Here is a 20,483-nt window from a genome sequence, read left to right as displayed (position 1 = left end):
AAATGCTCCAGCCCAACCAAAACATGTAAGCAACACCTTCTGCAGAGTAGTCCTGAAGTGGGCTCCCTGAGTAACTCACCATGGCAAATTTGAACAAGGTGGTGCAAGGGGCCTCGTTTAACGCTTCGGAGAAGCTCAAAGAAATAGGTATGGCTACAGAATATTTTAGCAGTGGTTTTTAAAAACCCCTGTCAACTAGCAAGTAACCCTCTTTCTTCATAAAAGTGGTTAACCAGTGCATAGGACCTACTCTAGCTTCCCAGCAACTCAGCAAGTAACAGTATTTTCTAACTGTTAAGAAAAGGAGGACTCTTTAAGACAGTATCACCAAACAGTACAATGTTTTTTGCACAATACCGTTGATTTAACCAGTTTTTGTATAAAAATTCCTAGATATTGGTTCATATGTGAGCACCACAAGTAGTTTAAAGAGATGTGGAACAAAGTTCTACAGAAAAAAGAAAGAGCTCTTTTTACAGGCCAAATTGAATCAGCAATGAGATCTCTGTTGCAGGCAAGTCATGTGATTTTGAAAGAATAAAGCTAATAAAATGTACCGATTTATTTATATGAAAATCAGTGTAACTTGCAGCATAGAACTGGGACAATTTTGTGACCACTCTCTTTCAGAAAACACATGTAAATCAGACAGCTGCCCGAGTTTGCAGTTCACTGACCCTTTCAACTGCCAAATGCAGTGCACAAAGGTAGCTCAGAAAGCAATTAGAGATTGGCTGGGAGGACTCATTAATTTTTTTAAACTTCAAATCACAACTAAACAGTCTTACAGCATTTTTCTGAGGGAGACTGTATGCCTCAGACTCATATTTAAAAAGAAGGAAGTTTGTCTTCTCAGAATGACAAAATGCATAGAATTTGTTCCCTGGTGTTTCTTAGAAAGAACAACTAATACATTTACAGTATCATATGGAAACACATCTAGAACAGAACTAGACATAAGTACAGTTCGATCCAACTGCTCAGTTTCTAAATAGACTCTGCAGAGTCTAAGGCTTCCTTCAACACAAAAGTCAGAGACAAAAGAAGGTGAGGTGGAAAAAAGGAAAGAAAAAAGATATTTTTCTTGCTAGTGGTAACAGGACTGGGAATGATCAGTGACCAACACAATCAAATGGTGCCTAGTTGGCTCTAGTTGAGTATGTATGGCACAAGGCCAAGAAAACAATGAGAAAGTAAAGTTTAAAGAAATGCCTTCCATTTTGGAAGAGGGTATCAAAAGTTGAGCAGCATCTTTTCTTCTCTCAAGCAAAACTTGAGATGCCCTCCTTATGGCCTATGACAAAAAGGCAGATTCATCACTAATCTCACCATGGCAAACAGCAAAATAGACAAGCAGAAAAAGCATGTATGCAGTTCTGGTCCTGAAATCACGGCAGTGTTACGTTACCAATCTGCTAGTTAATTTGCTTTTACTATCCTGATTAAAGGGACCACAACCATACCACAAAGTAGTAACTGAGCACTGCACAACTCTGAAGCCATACTCTCGTTTTCTTTGTGTTGCAGTAATCCAAATAGCCAGCTATAGGCTATAATTTAAGATTTAGTCCATGAGTCCAGGAGCTAACTGACTGGAGTCACAAGGATCAATGCACACTTCTATTAAGTGTTTATAAGAATGAGACCATACTTCTAAGTAAGAGTCTCTCTCAAACCTGCCTACCTAATTTAGCAGTTTTCTTCTTCCGAGTTTATATAACCATTTCCTAGAATGAGTTTCTGAGGCTCACTGTACAGCAGACACACTCCTAAATTGAGAAATGACATGTTGCTGGTAATAACTGCACAAAGTTAACAAGGTGGCCCAAAGGAGCTCCAACCAGTAGTATGCCAGTTGAGAGCAACAGTTCAGGAACGAAAAAAAGAGCCTGAACACACGGCACTGCTGTGATACAAACACACACCATAAACCACACTGAAAGAGTACCTTACGTAACTGCTGTATCTTTCAACAAGTCAGTCAGTTGAGTGCACTCATATGTACATGTAGAAAGCAGCAGGGGTAGAGGATTTCAGTCAGTCAACTCATAATTTGTGCACATTCCATCAGCTGGATTACTGCCAGTGCTTGTTCTCTGCCAGTCTGCCTCCTCCTACTCCACCCTAACTGATTCCAAGAGCATTATCCACCTTGACTGGGGTGACTAACCTGCTTCTCTTCTCTCCAACGTCCAACATCCCCCAGTACACAACTTATCTTGAATAACGCTCAGTCCGAAATTTAAAAAGGAAAAACAAAGAGAAAAAAAAGCCCTCGCTGTTAGATGAAGTCAACCTTCTCAAATATACATGTGGTAACAACAGGAAGAAAAAAAGAAATATTTACTTTTCTCAAGTGCTGTGCTGTGAAATGGATTTCACAACTCTAAGCATATGATTTCAAATTATTTTTGCAATTATTGCTGTCTGGATAAAGAATAAGGTGGGCCCAACCATTCTTCAAGACTTGTTCCAATAAAGAAGTCCAGTACAGAGTACCATAACAGCAAGGTGCCTGGAGGGTCAAAGAGCCATAATACTGCAGGTTACTTATGCAATAAATAACTTATGTTGGAAGTGACCTCTGGAGGTTTTCTGGTCCAGCCCCTCACTCAAAGCACGACCAAGTTAGACTAAATTGCTTAGGGCCTTGCTCAGTTAATTTCTGATCATCTCCAAGGATGGAGGTTGCACAGCCTCTTCGAGCATCTGCTACTCTGTTTGACCACCCTCATTATGTGACGTTTCTATTTTACATTGAATCAGATTTTTCCCTGATATAACTTGCAAGCATCAGCACCTCCAAAAAAACCTCCAGCTCCCTCTCTTCTACAACTCCCTTCTAATTGCATTGTGTTCTCACATCTGATGACTGGTGAGCAATAATCTCATTGAGGAGACACCGTAAGATTTTCTGGTAGTAGGGCAGCTCTGCCAAAGCAGGTGCTAGGATTTCAGTAAAATTTTGAAGTCCTAGTTTCCTGAAGCCTTTTTGTGTGCTCACCATAGAACTGAGTGTCAGCCTAAGCTACAGTGATAGAAAGGTTTGGTCTCAGTGGCAGAAGTCCTGTTTGCCTTGCATCAAAAGTTGCCTAGAAGGAGAGCTTAGTAGTAGAGGAAAAACGGCTACTACAGGTGGTTCATTTGATATTGGCCAGTTTGATCAAAATAACAAAAACACATGTATCTACCAGTCCTTATGAACTATCACATATGCAATCAGCTGAAGAAGGAGGAAATTCTTTAGTTCCTTCAAGAAAGGGTCATTTTCTTGAATAATGTGCAAATGCACAGTGTGTCAAGTAACAGTTCTTAATAAAATCCCCAGGAAAGTTGACTGACCCACCTCACTACTTGAGGCAATCACGAGAGGACATGTAAGCTACACACATCTCAAGTGGACACTAAATGCACACTGACCAATGGTCAAAAAACGGAATGCATACAATCAAATGAGAATAATTTTATATTTTCAGAACACAGTGCAAATTATATTGGCATGCAGTATAAAAAGACCGAGTTCTTAAGCATTAATTTGAAAAAACTACAAGTAAAAAAACATACCTAATTTCTGAGTTCACTAACTAGTTACCAGAGTATCTTTATTATGCAAAGAATTATTATCACAGTAATGTTTAAAATGAATAAATAATTATCAGCTTACTTCTTTCTTACCATTGTAGGTTATCCTTGGTTTTGTCAAACACATCACAAGATGTAAATCCATTTCGTCAGAAGATACAAATTTTGAACATACAGGGCACTTGAATCCTATGGAAAATAAAAATATATAAGTGTGAGTACACTCAACCATGCAGCAAATACATGTATTCAAGTCAAAAAGTTATTCTGCACACATTAAAAGAAAGAAAAAAAAATCCTGGAAGCTTTTCAGCTTTGACCTGATATTTCTTACAGGAATATAATTCCCTTGATTTCAAAAGATCTCAAAATGGATCATTTTTTCCGGAAATTGTTCTGTTGCCAATTGCAAACATGTCAGCACGTCTGGAATGCAAAGTTTCCCAACAACCCTAAGAACAGTTTAGGGTAGGAGCAAGAGGATAATATGACTAGTAAAACAGACATTAGAAATGTGTAGAGGACACAGTCATGAAAATCTGAACTTGGGCAAGACCTCTGAATTAACATGTCTGTTTTTACCAGGAATTGCACTGAAACTTTAACCAAGGATCTCAGTTTTACATCTCATCATACAAGCAGCAGCATCTTTTACCAGGCTGGGGCACTGGAAAAACATTAACTCAGGGGTGTTGCCTCACTTACTGAATCATTAATATTTCCTGTAGCACTGATTTTGTTTGACTCTCTCATCCTAGCCAAGCATGACTTGTTGAGCTTTTGAGGTCACAGCCTCAGGCAACATGGGGTAAAGAATAACCAAGACAATCTGGATTGTGATGCAACTGCATAACAGTCTATGACAAAAGTGTTTAATACCTAAATTTATGTCATTGCCAAAGACAGCAGTCTTCCAGTTAAAGGGCAAGATCAGCTGGACAAGATTTACAGTCCACAGAAAAGTCTGAGAAAAGCCTGATTGATTTTGATCTGCTGAATAATTAACACACAAGTGAGAGACAAAAAGCCACCAACAGGGGTCTTGATCCACAACAGTTGTTGAGGAGCATCCTTACAGGTAGGTTGTCCAATAGGACAACATTCGGCAAAAATATCTAATCTTTGTCCACACTCAGTGCACAAGCACAACTTTTGCTCTCATGCTGTTGAAAATAACGATGCAAGCCTGTATAAAAGGCCACTGCACCTTCCAGCAACGTGCCCGTCTGGGCCTGCTCCCACATGTTTTAGTTTGTTGCCCCTTCTGTACTTTTAACCTTGAGAGTCCACAGTGAACCGAGTCAGTCAAGGATGACAAGAAACTTGATGCTGCACTTTCAAGTTACTGATGCCTGAGAATTTTCATCTTTACTGTTAATTATTATGTAGCAACTAATCTGAAGCATTAGCACTTGATAGAAGTACTGCACTTCCTTTATCAAGACAATGATTTATTCCTTTAGTGCAGCTAATAGGAAGCAAGTCAAAGAGGACAGCTGGTCATAACCATAAGGAACTCAGGGCAGCAGTTGAACATGTACTGGAAGCCACTTCCTGAGGTAAAGTACAGTTCTGATTCCTCCCATTTTAGTCATAAGCCATTCATATCTATTTCTTCTTTGTGTCAATCTTACACTTCAGTTTAAATACTGCTCTTCTCTCCATATTTTTAATCCTCCTCCCCCAACCCACATCTTTACAAACAATAGTTACAAACAGGTTAGTAAGCACACAACAGTCAAACACATCTTTTGGGGAAAAAAACAAACAAAAAATTTGAAAGTACTAATTTACTTGTAGAAAGCTTTATCTGTGACATTTCAGCTACTGTGTAGCCTCCTTCCCCGAGGATGCATCTCAACATGACTAAAATTGAAATTAGTATCTCAGTCCTCTGAACACCCAAACCTCCCATTACTGTTTTGTTATGGGTTTCCTCAAAAACTGACCACGGGTAAATTTTCTCTCCATCTTTATCAGCCTAATGCAGCTGATTACCAGGCTTTGACTAGACCTAAGTCCCATGCATTATTCTCATTTATAATTGACAACATAGTTTGATGTGAAAAAGCTGGTAACTTCCTTCTATGCTGCAGACAGAGTCCTGCTGTGACAGAAGGGAGTATTTGCATTAGAGCAAGTTAACATTTATGTTCATGGCTAGTTAAGCATGGAGACAGTCATTAACAGGTTCCCTCTGCTCTCTGGACAGAACTCTTCTAGTTTATTCCCAGGGTCATCAACACATGTAATTGGGAGTGACAGGGGGCAACGACAACCACCAACAGGTCCTTAGAACCACTGGTAAAGTTAACAGTGTTATTAATAAAGAACATACATCCTGCATTCTAGTAATATAGTAAATATTTTATCAATACATTATCTTGTGGCTTGTCCTGTGTCAAGGGGGATCTGAAGGTAATGGTTAAACAACTACAAATATCCTCCTGACACAGCAAGTCTGGGATACCTGACTGCTGTAGCTCTACTCGGCATGTGGAACTGAAGTACCCAAAGAGTAGAGGACATCATACTTAACTAAGCCTTAAGGACAAATTAGTTGACAGGGGTAAAGGTATATTTGTGGAAAACATGTTTTTCCAGTGTCCAGAATCAGCTGCATAGCAAAGACTAGCATAATAGCAGAAAAAGAGCCTTGGGGTCACAACACTTGCTGAAACATTTTTCAAATACAAGTGAAATCCAATTTCTCATTCTTTCACAATGTTCTGCTGCAATAACCAGCTCCTGGATTTAGCCATCTTTCCTAGAAGATGTATAGTGTGAAGGAAATAAATATTTCCAACTCGCTTAGTAACCCCAAAGAACAGATTATTTTGACTGCACAGACAATATTTACTTTATTTTAAACTGTATTTGAAAAATATAAATAAGTGAAAAATCAACACTGTCCACAAGCCAGTTAAAGGTTCTTAAAAAAAAAGCTGGTATTTTCCCACCTTTTCTCAAATCAGAAGGCAATAGTTTCACGACCCAGTTTACAATTAAGTACTTTGTAAGAACAAAGATTCTATTGTATCCTGCCCAGCAGGCTAACAACATTTATAGCCTATGTTTGTTACCATCAGTCTCACGGAACAATTCCAATAACTTAAAGAAAGTTTCACATGACTTTAACAATCAACAACAGGTCAGAAATAACTTGCACTCTACGTGACTTGTTTTACTAGTTTTGTAGATAAACAATGCATGCACAGACATTTGGAAAACAAAGAGGAAGTAGTTATCAGATGAGGTACTATCACGTGAAGTGTCTTCTAAAAACTGTGACACTTAACTACTTGCTCACTCTATTTACAAGGAGAGCACAAGAGATAATGCACAGTTCTAGGTAAATATCCATCTCTTATGAAGGTGTTGGTTTCACAGCATTCCTTATGAAACCCAAGATGACAAACTGTCACATCTGTATTAGTGTTGTCACTGTCAGCATATCACTGCAAAGCTGTCCTTCCTTCTACCATAGTAGAGAACACGCCAGTGATACAACCTAAGTCAGCTGAAGAACTGCCTCTCACCCCATTCACTACATACAGAAGTACAGCAGGAAAGAACTGAGCACCAAAACTGAGCAAACACACACTTCTAGCTGACTTTTCCAACTGCATCCTCAACAGGCAGGGAACCAAATTCTTACAGGCTCCCAGCATCTAGTTTCACAACCCTGACTACAATATTGAAAGTAACACATTACTTAAAACAAAACCAAAATCCTGGAAAAAAGTACAGTTACAAGAAATGGAGACAGAACAGAAAGCTGCAGTACAGTTACTAGAAAATCCCAAGGTGGCACAGAAAGTTTGAAATAATTAAACCTGCCTAAGTATCAGGACTTATATCAGAGGTGAATTCTGTCTTCTCATTCTCTCTTGCATGCATCACTTTCTTGATAACATCACCATCTTTTGCAAGTGAACCTCTAGTTAGCCCAGAAATCCCATTTTCTCTCACATTCATCTACCAAACCTATGATTTCCTTCTCTGGCAGGCTTGGAAACTATCCACATGGACAGGTCAATGGGTGGCCACTCACTCTATCCGTACCAGTTTCAACCTGTTAGTGATACCTTACTGTGTTTGCCATGCTTTGCAAACATCAGGCCGCTTCACTTCCTGTTCAGTGCATAGTGGAGCAAACATAAAGCATCCAAATAACAAACTCCTGGACCTATAAATTTTTGCAAAATCATACTGGCACTTATTCTGGAATATCTAGTTTGTGGTGAAAAAAAAAGGAAGAGTTAAGAGCTTCCAGACAACACAGTGCAGTGTGTCACAGAATTGCACATGAAGGAAACATGTTAAAGCAGTATTAGACTTGCACAGAAGAATGGACGATTATTTCTGCCAATATTAAAGAGTTGTAGCAAGAAGTAAGCACAAATAAAACCTGCAACAACACAAAAGACAGAATCAGCCTGATCAGAGTAACATTTCAGCAGAAAACATCAACTGGAACACTGCCAAAGCCAACCTAAAAGTATAATGAGAGCAGCTGCTCCTTTAAAATAATTATGCAATATATTAGTATTTTAAGTCTTTGTATCCTTTTGTTTTCAAATAAGATGGATAAATCTACTTTGTTTTGCATTTAAAGAAGTTATAAGAAAAGATAAATCCTTGCATCCACACACTTTTTCTAAGATGTATATCACAATAAAATGCCTGACAAATGTTACTTACATATTCACACTTCTTCTTTGGTACTTAGAAAAAGAGGTATAGACAATCTGGTAGCACAGCAACCAGTAAATATGATGGTATGAGGGTGGTATGCAAAATTACTGTCACACAAATAAAGCCTGCATAGTAATGCTAAAAGGAAACAACACAACACATTTAAAAAAAGTTCACTATTTCTTATGTGTTCAATAGACATGAAAAACAGGCAGCAACTGTGCTCAGTATAAAACACATGTTCACACCAGAAAGTGTGTGTCCTTCATCTTTTTCCCGTAGTCTGAAAAAAAACCAAATTACTCTAATCTTTCCCCACAGGCCCTGATGTCTAAACCTTTTATTCCTCTTGTTGTCCTCTGGCCTCTCTCCAACCTTACTGTATTGCATTGCCAAGAACTGGGCAGAGCTCTCAGGCTAAGACTTCACAAGTCCTAAGCAGAAATTAATAGTTACCTATCATATCATTCCATTACACCTGGTGTTAGATAGCTATACAGACATCCATCTATACATAGAGATACCTCCTTTATGTGTGTGTATGAGGGTAGGTACATTTTAAGCAAATCAACAGGTGATTGGCTCATTCCTCTCATGTCCCACAACAACCCCTAAATCTTCAGCAGAACTGGTAGTAGCCAAGTCCTGGGTTATATAGTGTTATATTTCTGCTTACCTTTAGTAATTCTCATTTGTCTTTTTTAATCAACTATGAACACTCTTCTAGCGTGTTAAAAACAATGCTAGAATGCTAGCATGCCAAAAACAATGCTTCCACAATAAAAAGTTGACTGAAAACAGACCCAAAGCAGACCACTGTGACACTTCATTCGAACTGCTCTCCTAGAGCAGCTGCAGGACTTTTTTCCCAACTATTTCAGCATCCACCTACTTTTTCACCTAGACCATGTTCCCTAAGTTGCCTAATAAGAATATAAAGCAAAATAGCATAAACATTTTTTAAAAGGCAAAGTATAATGCCTCTACTTCTTCTGGTTCTTCATTTTCTATTCAATTGTGTAGAAGATTATGAAGTGAGATCGTAGAACAGCAGAAAAATAAATGGAAATACTTCAGATTCTTGGTAAAGTAACAGTCCTGTTCAAGCCAAAATTCTGTTACTCCCTTCTGGAAAATAATTTGTAAAAATTAAAGAAGGAAAAAAAAAAAAAGAAGGTTCAGTAAAGACTACATGGTCTATAAGTTATAATGTACAGAATTCTGTCTTCTCATCAGAGAGCTGAAGTGGAAAGATAGAATGAGTAATTCTGTAAGCTCAAAACCATGAAGCCTTGTACATGAAAGCATATTACTTTAACACAGCTCACATCTTACCCAGCAAGTTTACCCTAACCATCAAAGAGAATATGAAAATTATTTCACAGTAAATTCAAGAACAAAGAACTAACATTTAAAAAATGTCTAAGTTAGAAGGAAAAATAAAAAAAGAACATTATCAACTCCCAGGGAACCTTCTACAGGTGAATTTCTAGCTGCTGTAGTTGCCAATACAAGTGGCCACTCAAAAAAAATTTGCCATTTTATGTACAGAAGTTTTTTTGCTAAGGAAGAAAATGTCTTGGTGAAAAGATACATCAAGTTCTCTAGTTTCCATCCTTCCTTATGTTGTCAATTGTCTAAGCCATGAGAACACGCACCATCTGGAAAGACTTCTGGAGATTAAAAGAAATAAAGAAATACTCCCCTCAATTTGGGAAAGAATAGGAAATCAAATAGAGATGAGGAACAAAATACAAATGTTCCAAGCTCTGTCTTTTATAGAAAACTGAATCAGGATAAGCACAAATAATATCTTCTTCTCAGCTCTTACTGATTTGGGGCTCATGATCTACTGGGGTTTTCTTCCCCACTTTTGTACCGTAAAACTAAAGTAAACAAACTTGTGAATTCCTTGAGGGGAAAAAAAGTATTTTTTCTTGTATGTTCCAACTTAAAACTCCCACAGCATTCAGTGGGAAAGGGGGGATATATAAAGTGGGAAATAAAAACAAACCTGAAGTATTTTAATTAAGGAGCCCACAGAATAATTAGATAAAATATGTTTGGATAATAATTCATCTCCTAAGCAAAAAGTTATGACTGACACAATCATATTATATAACTTCTTCAGCTCACTTCATCTTCATAATTGGGAAATTGAGATCTTCAGAAGGAATCACTGAAAAATAATACAGTATAGAATGAAGAAGAGAATTTGAACAAGACACATTATTTATTCATAAATAAAGCCTTTTTTCAACTGCACAATTTTGAGTGTCTAATATCAATGTAAAAGTAACATGTGATGATGATTATAATTGAGAGCCGCACACTTTTAGAAACTGAATAAATACATCCATTAAAAGAGAGAAAAAAAGGCCCATTCTAAAATATCTTGCAAAACAGGAGATGAAATTACAGGTGGGAAAGACCCGTGGAAAGACTGATTTCAACTCAATACAGAAATAAGAAGAGCTGTTATTAGAGGAACAGCTTTTTAAGAGTGACATTTCAGACTGATGCAAGAACCCAGTGGGAGGAGGAAAAACCTCCTTAGCACCACCTGTGTTTGGGATTGCCACCCCCCCACCTGGCCATCCCATCACCCACAGGGATCTGTAGTCAACCTATATGAGAGGTTGCTCAAGTCCCCTTCACACAGTCCTAGAGTGTCTGCACTTTCAAACTGACAAGCACATAAACAAGAACAGTTTTTAAAGTGACTTGCAAGTTACTAATTCACTCTACTTTATTACCTGCATTTCAGACAGTCACACCCCTCCCATCACAGATCCACACCAGAAGTTTCTCAATGGACCAGAAGCAGCTGAAGACAGACAAGTGTGAATATAAGCCTATGCTGGGTGTTGCATTTGGCAGATTTAAAGGCAAGAGCAAGCATCAGTTTTCATGCAAAAAGGCTCCACCCACACCCTAAACTCAGATGATTTTAGCTTTTTGCTTGCTATTCTCGAGAAGTATATTTTCAACTAGCAACCAAAAACTCAACAACATGACTTTCCACAGAAGAATACCATTCATTTCCATTGCATCTTTCCCAAGGGAGGGGAGCAGGGTAGAGAACCCAAGGGAACACACTTCCTCTCTCTCTTTTATGTGGGTGTGATGAGTCTCTTCCAAAATGACTCAGGGGCAACAAAGGAAAGATGCTTTTCCTCTTTCTCATGTCTGTTCATTGCAGATCTTCTGCAAGCAGAGATAAGAGCAAAGTCCCCTTCCAGTCACACCGGCAGAGTAATATCAGTAGTATGGGAAGAAACTAATCCTGTCACCAATTTAGAGGCTTCTGTACACAAGTGGGGGCTCTTGCCACTGCAGTGAAATCTTATGGACCTGAGCTGTTGTCTGAATATGCAGCTCAGCCAGGGGTGATACATTTTGGAGCCAAACTGACTATCTTATTAAGAAAACAAGTAGCCAGAAAGCATAGTCAACAGTTTGCGGCACAAAAGTATTTTATTTACACACGGCAGACAAGATCAACCTGTCAAACAAGCTCAGTTCTTGCATTACCAGATGATGACAACTCACCGCAGGCCAGCTTGGAGGTCTGAAAACTTTATGCAAATGAAATGCCTGGAAACTCTTACTTCAGAGATATCCCATACTCCCATTGCTTTTTTCCTCATAACTCACCCATCACAGTTCAAGGAGGAAGAATTCTCTCTCATTCCCCATCTCTCCTGAACCTATACACTTGTTTTTTTTTCTTCCTTAATTTTGCTACTCCCTCAATTTTCTCTTATTGCCCAGAGCAACATTTTCCTCAAACACCTGAAAAAGGTCTTTCCACTCATCATTTCACAATGCAAGTTGAGGAAGACACAAAGGACAGTTGTGTTCTATTGCCAGAAGAAGGCACTCCCTGAGTAACTGAGTAATTTGGCAAGACAACTACAAATTTTTAAGTGCAGGGTACCAGTTTGTCTACACTCCCCTGCCCTACTTTGCACTGTCAATAAAGTCACTACTTTCAAAAACATACTAGGGTTAAAGAAAGAGTTTCCATTAGAAATCACATAATTGAAAAGAGAATATAGGAAGAGCTGCTCCAAGATCAGAAGCAATAATCCTAGTTTTTCAAAATGCAAAGACGTAAATATCTTGAAAACTTGTGCTGTACATGGCAACAAATCTGATCAAAATTACACGAAGCACGATAAGAGAGGAGAGAGTGGCTATACCATGCTGAGAATATGTTTAACGATAGCTAAAAGGGAAGAGGTGTGATGTGAAAATGGCTGAATAATGGTTAACGAGGATGACTAAACTGAACACGTGAAACAGAGCATCTTGTCGGACGCAGAGAAGTCTTCTGAGCAAACCGGCAAAAACGCATACGAGGTCTTATGAAAAAAAGAAATGGGAGAGACAAAGTAAACACTGCACTTGAAACGCAGCAGACAGGAACAAAGGAGCAAGCCCCAGGAGAAGGCAGCATCTTGGAAGACAGCACAGATAATGATGCTGCTTGAAAGCATGCAGAAGACAAAGTCTCTCGGAGAATCTGAGAACTATTACTCTACTACACAAACGAGACGATAATGGAGACCTGAGAAAGCACAGCATTTACAGACAATTGGTCTGTTGTCTACAAAGTTTTTACCAAAGTAAGTGAGGGCGAAAAAAATAACTCCTCACTAAGGCAAAACTTTGTAAAGTCTGATTTAGTTGAAATACTTACCAATAACCTACTTGTTCCTGCAGAAATAGAGGTAGCAGTGGCAAAAAAAAAAAAAAAAGGGGAAAACCAATCAATGACAAAAAAGTCAAAGTACAAAATAGAAAAGATTACATCTGGGAAGAATATATGCAAGTAAAAACTTAAATTAGTATGTGGGATGTTCCCAGGAGTGTATTTATTAATTCTAAACATAATAATGATTCATTTTTTGACAGCATTATTAAATTATATACCAAAAATACTTATCATTACATTTGTTACTCAGTATAACATAAAAATTTTATCTATTAAAAGTACAGTTTCAAGAAAGTCAAGGACAAATGTTTCAATGTATATTTGTTTTCTTGTGCTTTTCATCTCATTTTTTAATCACACATACCAGAATTTTTATTACCTAAGCACAACAGCAGAATTTCCTGTATTATGATATTCTATATTTTCCCTCTAACTCTCCAAAATACCAGTCCTCTACAGGAGACATCAATTTCTTAATTCAGCAGGGAAACTTCTAACCTGTGGACTCATTTACTTTCATTCACTTGAAACTGGTGAGAGTAGAGTAGGTATGGTTGTTTCTTTTTTTATTTGGATTTGTTGGAGGGGTTTTTTTGTTTGAGTTGGGTTTTTCCCAGGGTAAAAGTATGGCTTATTAGAACTGAGCTTATTAGAAAAGTCCAGGTTGAAAAATACCATTCATCCTTAGCACAAAGGAATTTTGTTTCAGGATTAACTTTTTATTTAGAAGTACTGACGTCTCTGCTTATCATAAAGCAGCCTTTTGTTTTTAAATGGAAAATTCAACTAGGAGAATTTCACTCTGCATTGACCCCTCTATTCTTCAAACGTGGAAAATATTTACCTTAGTGTATGGACTACTGCCGAAACTAGGGTGTTGGAATAAACCAGCCTTTTAACATAATTAAAGAGAATATTATAAAATAAGGAAAGGTCTAAGGGTTGGTTACAAAACACGTAATTCCAAAAGTGTACACTGGAATTATACCATTAAATCCCTCAGTATTAATGTAATTTAAGTGTTTAACATGAATTATATACAAATTTTGATAAAATGTGAGAGCAGTTTCTGGAGTTTGAATGACACACATTTATGTAATATAATTACTAGTTTTGCAAAAGTTCCTCTAAGGCAGAACCTTTTAAGAACATTTGTGGATGTACCATCATGAAGAAAAGACACAAAATGCCTAATAAGAGGAACAGTAAAGAAGATGCATAATTAGTTCAGAAGAAGATAGAACTGAAGTCAGAGATACAATCCCCCAAACAAGTTTTCTTAACTATTGTCAATAAAAGCTGAAGAAAATCAAGCTATTGACTTACATGCTTTAAACATATAAATCATGACATATTTGTCTTTATTTTACTCTTTTACCTCTATTAAGCAAGTACATAGCACCCATACCATATTCTGCAAAATCTTCCAGAACATCCATAAATCACAAACCAACACAACTTTCAAATGACATGCTGCATCATTCCTACCACAGCAATTAAGTGGTAAGAATGTAATTACCAATGTAATTCTCACCTTTTCATGTGCAAGATGTCACTGTTTGAGCAAACTGTTAAGAAATATTTTCTCTATCACTCACGTTTTAAATAACCTTTGCAAAGAATGCTACTAAGCATTTTCTGTTTTTTGCTGTTTACCACTGCTGCATTGGTCTATCTGTCAAGCTGTTGACAAATTTGATTAGTTACCTATTTTAAACATCTATGCTTAGAAGAGAAACATCTAGTTAACATTAACTAGATCATGCTAATAAGATGCGCATATGCATTGCATACACACACACACAGAGCATAATAGACTGTAAATAAGTTTTAACAGGGATGTACAGTTGTAAAAAATTAGACTAAATGATATTTTGACTTTTCAGCAGTTTGAAAAGTGACATCTTAAATGCTTTTACTTATCTAATTACAGATTTTATGTAAAATATTATATGCTTTCATTGCTTTACTCATCCGTAAGGCTACTGAAGGTAAGAGAACCTGCAGCTATTTAAGAAGTATGTTTTGTTCTTCCCTGTTCAAACACAATCACGATTTGTTTTGTGATATACATATATATAAGAAAAACTCATAAAAAAAAAGGAGACACTGTCTTGAGTTTGAATACCGAGATAGCCTGCAACTGCAACATGCTAATAAATTATATTTTAAGAAGAAAAGGTGTTGGGGTTTGTTTGGGTTTTGTGATTTTTGTTTTGGTTTTTTTTTAGTGACTATGATTGCTCCTATTTCAGGAATGTCCTTATTAAATCAGTATCACAGCATGCCACATGCTGCAAATATGTTTGTGCGCATATATGTATTAGTCCCTCCTCCAAAGAGCTTGCACTCCAAAACAGACACGGAAAAGCAATGGTTACAATGGGAACAATGTCACCATTATATACTTTAGAAAGGCAGTAAGACTCGCCCTGCCTTACACAGAAAGTCAAACAATTCTCCTAAGTCTCTAGGTGTCACTCTATATAAAAATGCTTATTTGCCTACAATGACATTGAGAAAGGGGCACAGAAAAAGTAAATCATGACATAAATTTGCTCTGCTTTTCCACGTGGCACTGCCTTCTTAACCAGAGCCTTATCTAATGAGTTAGCAAGGCTCTACCACAGATTCCTAAATCCAGTGACTGTGCAGTTAAAACATCTATAATAAAATGCTCAATGAAAAGAGCATTCTGGGTTTTGCAGCATAAAGAATGCCAGAGTTTGAGCCTGCACTCCCCCCCAACTTATTTATATGTTCATCCCTTCACCTTCTTAGCCCGCCTGCCAGGAGTATATACAACAATTCAGAGACTGACAGGATCAAAGCAGCAGCCAGAGGGCAAAGACCAATAAGCTGCATTTAAGTAAACCTTTACATGATATAAACAAAACAAACCAAGCAAAAAAATACCCACACCAAAAGACTGTGGACTTCTAGAAAAAGACACAATCAAATGAAGGATGCACACCCAAATATGTACTATATACCTACTTCAGCAGTAAAAACCTTACTTGAGAAAATAAAACTTCTATGATGCATGTTAAATAACCCAACACCCAGCCCTCATCAAACAATAAGGATTTAATTCTGTTTAGATTCCAGCTTTTTTGAAGTGCAAAGCACTCATTAAGAAATAATTTATAAATCTTTTATCACTTCATACATCTAAAGTCCTGAGATGACACTACTCAGGACTATTACTACTACTACTAACCAAATATCACAATTATTAGAGACACAGATTTATATGTATTTTCCCATAGTAGTTTTTCATTCTAGGTTGAAAAAAAATTACAAATTTCCAAAATCTTCTGTGAAGAAAACTATCATTTTCAAAAGTCACTTGCAGTTAAGCTAACCATTGTCCAAACAAGAAAGATTTTATACTGCTAAGTATTTGAGGAATGAATTGTCACATTATTACTTTGCACAAACCAGGTTTTAAGAATTAACAATTACCATAATTTATAGGTATTTTGTTGTTTCAAATTAGATCTCCTCCTTTATCTAAGACTAACATTAGTCCCTCAAAAAGACTCCTGTTTCAGTAGACAGAAGATTTACTTTAAATGTCTTATAAAAGTCCCCATGATGCTCTTGAAGGATAAATCTCTCACACTTAAACCCTGTTACCAGTTTTCTAAGAAGGTTTTCTTATTTTGGAGTTTAGGAGAGGTCAAAGGAGCTCTTTCCCTCATGGACACCAGCTTAAAATCCCCTCAGAAGAAGCCCTCAGAAGGCAGGTAAGTCCACTGCACACAGATGAGTGCAGTAACAGCAACTGTGATAAATTTCACAGCATGACCACCAATAAAACAGCAAGATTAAGCCAGCTCTGGTGAAAAGACAGACCTGTTTCTGCTCTTCCAGAGCAAACTCTATCCATATTAAAGAGTTCTGAGAAGTAAGCCATAGGCAAGTAAAGGACAGCCTCTGCCTCCAGGCTTTGATGTTTTATCTTTGCAACTTTTTTAAAACTTGCCTTTAACTATCATTTTCAAAAACACCTAATAAAAGCTTCTAAGGGAAGCCTGGCATTCCTGTTGGTCATCACAAAAGCACACTTTTCCTCTCTCTCTCAGAGGTCTTGCCATACCTGTCCCTTACAGCTGTTATATCAAATCAGATATTATTAAACTGGGAGATGTGTCAATAAGAGAAACCAACTTTTACGGTTTTTTTTCTTTGAGATGAAGCAATACTCAATACAATTCCTGACTTTGGGCAATGAGAATGCCATTTAAATCACTAACTTATGTCTTTGCTTTCCAGAAGTGTGTAGACATTGTACCATTCATTCTATTAATCCTATAATCTACAACAACAGTTTCTGGTTTGGAAGACATCTTTGCAGGGCAGTGGGCAGGCTACAGAAAACTAACAGCTCCCTAATCCTTCAGGGAGTTCTTCCAGCTCTAGGCTGAAAAATGAGTGAATGCTGAACTTCTTTTGTGAACAAGAAGACTTCAGCCTGACACACTGTCTGTCAGGTACTTTGCAAAAATGTGGTGGGACAGATTGAAATTCTGCTCCTGTGTAAAACTAGTCCTTAGTTAAACTGTACTAAAAATGTCCAGAAGCTGGCCTAAAAGGGAAAAATAGATGCAGTTGTAAGGGTTATGTCATAGACATAGGAATAAAATTATTTTATACTGAGAATATTTTTTTGGGTAGAAGTCAACATAAACATGAAAATTGTCCTTCTTCACTATTGTGTAAGTAGGACAATTTTTATTGACACATTCAAAACAATACTGAAAATTAAGCTCTTAATTAAGGAAGGGCGTTCACAGCACTTAACGTCTACACAATGACTTCCAGAAGAAAAATAAAAACTTCAACTCATTACCCAGGTTTCTACCTGCAACAAAATTCATAGGGGTTGCACTAAAACTTGAGACAGACTGCTCTTGTTACACTTTCACCCTCTAGAATGACACAGTGACAGCTTCAAGGGGAAAAGCCAAATCAAATGTTTCAGACACATCTGTGTCAACGCAGCATGTTTCTAACCTACAACATAGGCAGGATCATAAATCCTGCAGTATGTTATTATTAGTCTTGGTCTAGGCTGGTATGTCAAGAAGTCGAGGGTAGTACCATCTAGAAATAAAACAGCAAGCCTTCTGGAATCAATTCCAAGTACTAAAAGAACAATACAGTATTCCAATCTATTAGTACTCTTTGTAGCAAGAAGCTACACAAAACTGAATCTTTAAAACCAATTTAAACAAAAACTCTGATCTCAAATGTATTAATACGGACAGCTACAAAGCTGCCTTTCTTTCATAGACAAATGGCTTGCACACAAGCAAGTTATAAAAGATATAGGAACGTCTTCTAAAGTACCAGTTATGACAACTTGTATTATCAATTCCTATTCCCACAGGGACAGTTTTACAGGAAAAAAAACTAAAGTGAGGCAAGGAAAAAAAAAACCTTTAAACTACTAGCTTTTGTCTTGCACTGGCTAATCTGTTAAAGTAGGCTTTAAATTTATTTAACTGTAAATGCACATGGTGGGTTCCATACCCAACCAAGCAAACACGAACAGCATTTCATTCACTGTCCAATCTCCAGATGTTTCTGTAACTACCCAGGGAATAAGCTGTCCTTATACCAAACTTAAGAAATCAGAACACCAGGGAAATAACTTCTAGAATGTGATTTCAAAAAAAACCTTTAACATATAAATAAAATCATGTTACATATCATCTTTCAAATGAAGCAGGTTTAAGGGGAGGAAAAAAAAATAATATTGAAAGGTGGAATGCAACCCTGGAAATTACCCAACAACTTGCCACACTTCCCAGATATATGGCAGAGGTCCAACCTAAACAAAGCAAAGTTACCCATGTTAGGGACAAGTGGTTTGGAAACACATCTTTTCCAGGACACAGAGAAAACTCTAACACTAATTTTTGTTAAATGATAGATTTCCATTTTTCATTTAGAAAATGTACTCCTACAATTGAAATAGCAAAATCAGTTTATTTTCTTTTCCTCATGAATTTCACTTTATTTCTTCCAATAGGGAGGGAGTGCAAGAAATGCACATGGGTTCTTTTTTCATGTGTTTAGTAGAAAAATTAATAAAGTTGCCAATGTTCTTATAGAAGCTGGTATATGGTATGTTAGTATACCGAAAGATCTTCAGCATAAAAAGGAATTAATATTTACTTAGGATTCCTACCCCCAAGGAAAATCCTGCAAGACATTTGTGAAAAGGTAGCAGTAAGTAGGAAAAAAAGCACATACTATCTTAAATAAACAGAAGTTAATGATAGGAAAAAAATATTCAAAGTGCATAGCTCTTTGCAGCAGAGTCATTAAAAAAAAAGGAAAAAGGTCACTAAAGTATTTACAAAACTTGTTTTCACACATGAATCACAGTATTACTGTGTTTTCCATCTTGGTTTTGAAAGCCATTAAGTGAAATTAATTATTTACATGTTTTGTTCTTTTTCCTCCATACAAAAGATGGATCTTCTTTTGTTAGCTCAACATTACTGGATGCAAAACTATCCCTTTTCAAAAGAATATCACCTTGTAGATTTTATCTTTTTATCAAGAAAAACTAATGTTATTTCAAAAGGTTAATCTTTGTTATCTTTCAGTGAGCCTCCTACTACTCAAGGCATCTTTCTAATACTAACTCAAAACTTATCAGAAGTTTCTCCAGATTTTAAACATTTAAGATCAAACACTTTAATCACCTCATTTAAAAAAGCAGTGTCACATAGTGTAAAAGAAAAGTGAACAGACAGTGTGAGAACAGAAATTATCTGCATAGCTTGCTTTTTCTTTTTCTACTTCCACTTACTGTAAAGAACCAAGCAGGGAAGTCAAGTTGAAACTACAAGCCTAACAAAACTTCAGCAGAAAATGAGAACTAGCTCCAGAAAGTCCTTAAACCATGTGAAAAATAAACAACAGATATGAAACTAAGAATAAGGAAGCCAGCTTATCACCATTTTGGAAAGCTGTGACAAGAAATCTATTTTCTAAGATAAAAATGAGCAAACAGATGAAGATTGAACTTCTGAAACCTAAATAAGATTTTCTAAAAAAAAAAAAAAAAAAAAAAAAAAAAAAAAAAAAAAAAAACACAGAGGAACTGCAGGCCTATGAGTCAGACTTAGAAAGAATTACAAAGAGCCAGGGAAGCCTATCTGGTCTACTCTCAAGGCTATGAAAGCTGTTTTCTGTACCACAAGGTACCGGGGCAAATGAGTCTACCACAAACTCTTGGTCTTTTAAACACAGTTCAGTAGCCTAACCAGAAAGCTTTGGGCCAGCATGGTACGTACAATTCCGTAGTTGCCGCGGTTTACCTGCGGGCTATCGATACCCGGGGCGGCGGGAGCACCTGGCCGGGAGTGGCAGCGGGACGAGGCTCCGCCTGAGCTGTCCAGGGCGCGGGTGCTGAACAGGTTCTGCCGGGGGAGGGACTCCCCTGGGGCGCCGGCTTCTCCTC

At 37.2% G+C, this 20,483-nt stretch overlaps 1 protein-coding gene and 1 long non-coding RNA gene across 3 annotated transcripts in view; one reads left to right on the top strand and one right to left on the bottom strand.

The window, feature by feature from the left end:
* Positions 1-20,483, bottom strand: part of ZNRF2 (zinc and ring finger 2) — a 59,904-nt gene that overhangs the window by 24,136 nt on the left and 15,285 nt on the right. For both annotated transcript variants that reach the window (XR_007904759.1, XM_051789048.1), the window contains exon 2: positions 3,676-3,771. Coding sequence is in view for 1 of the 2 variants with exons in the window: in XM_051789048.1 (XP_051645008.1) it covers positions 3,676-3,771 (96 nt within the window). In the remaining variant the exon portion in view is untranslated. The remainder of the gene's footprint in view (positions 1-3,675; positions 3,772-20,483) is intronic.
* Positions 4,289-15,047, top strand: LOC127471776 (uncharacterized). Its single transcript, XR_007904765.1, has 3 exons — positions 4,289-4,660; positions 5,046-5,141; positions 11,048-15,047. It is a non-coding gene; the product is annotated as an uncharacterized LOC127471776 (long non-coding RNA).

The sequence above is a fragment of the Manacus candei genome, unplaced genomic scaffold (genome assembly GCF_025592945.1).
Source record: "Manacus candei isolate 608988 ecotype Guabito, Panama unplaced genomic scaffold, ASM2559294v1 h1tg000026l, whole genome shotgun sequence".
Taxonomy (NCBI): domain Eukaryota; kingdom Metazoa; phylum Chordata; class Aves; order Passeriformes; family Pipridae; genus Manacus; species Manacus candei.
This window is presented reverse-complemented; position numbering and strand designations above follow the sequence as displayed.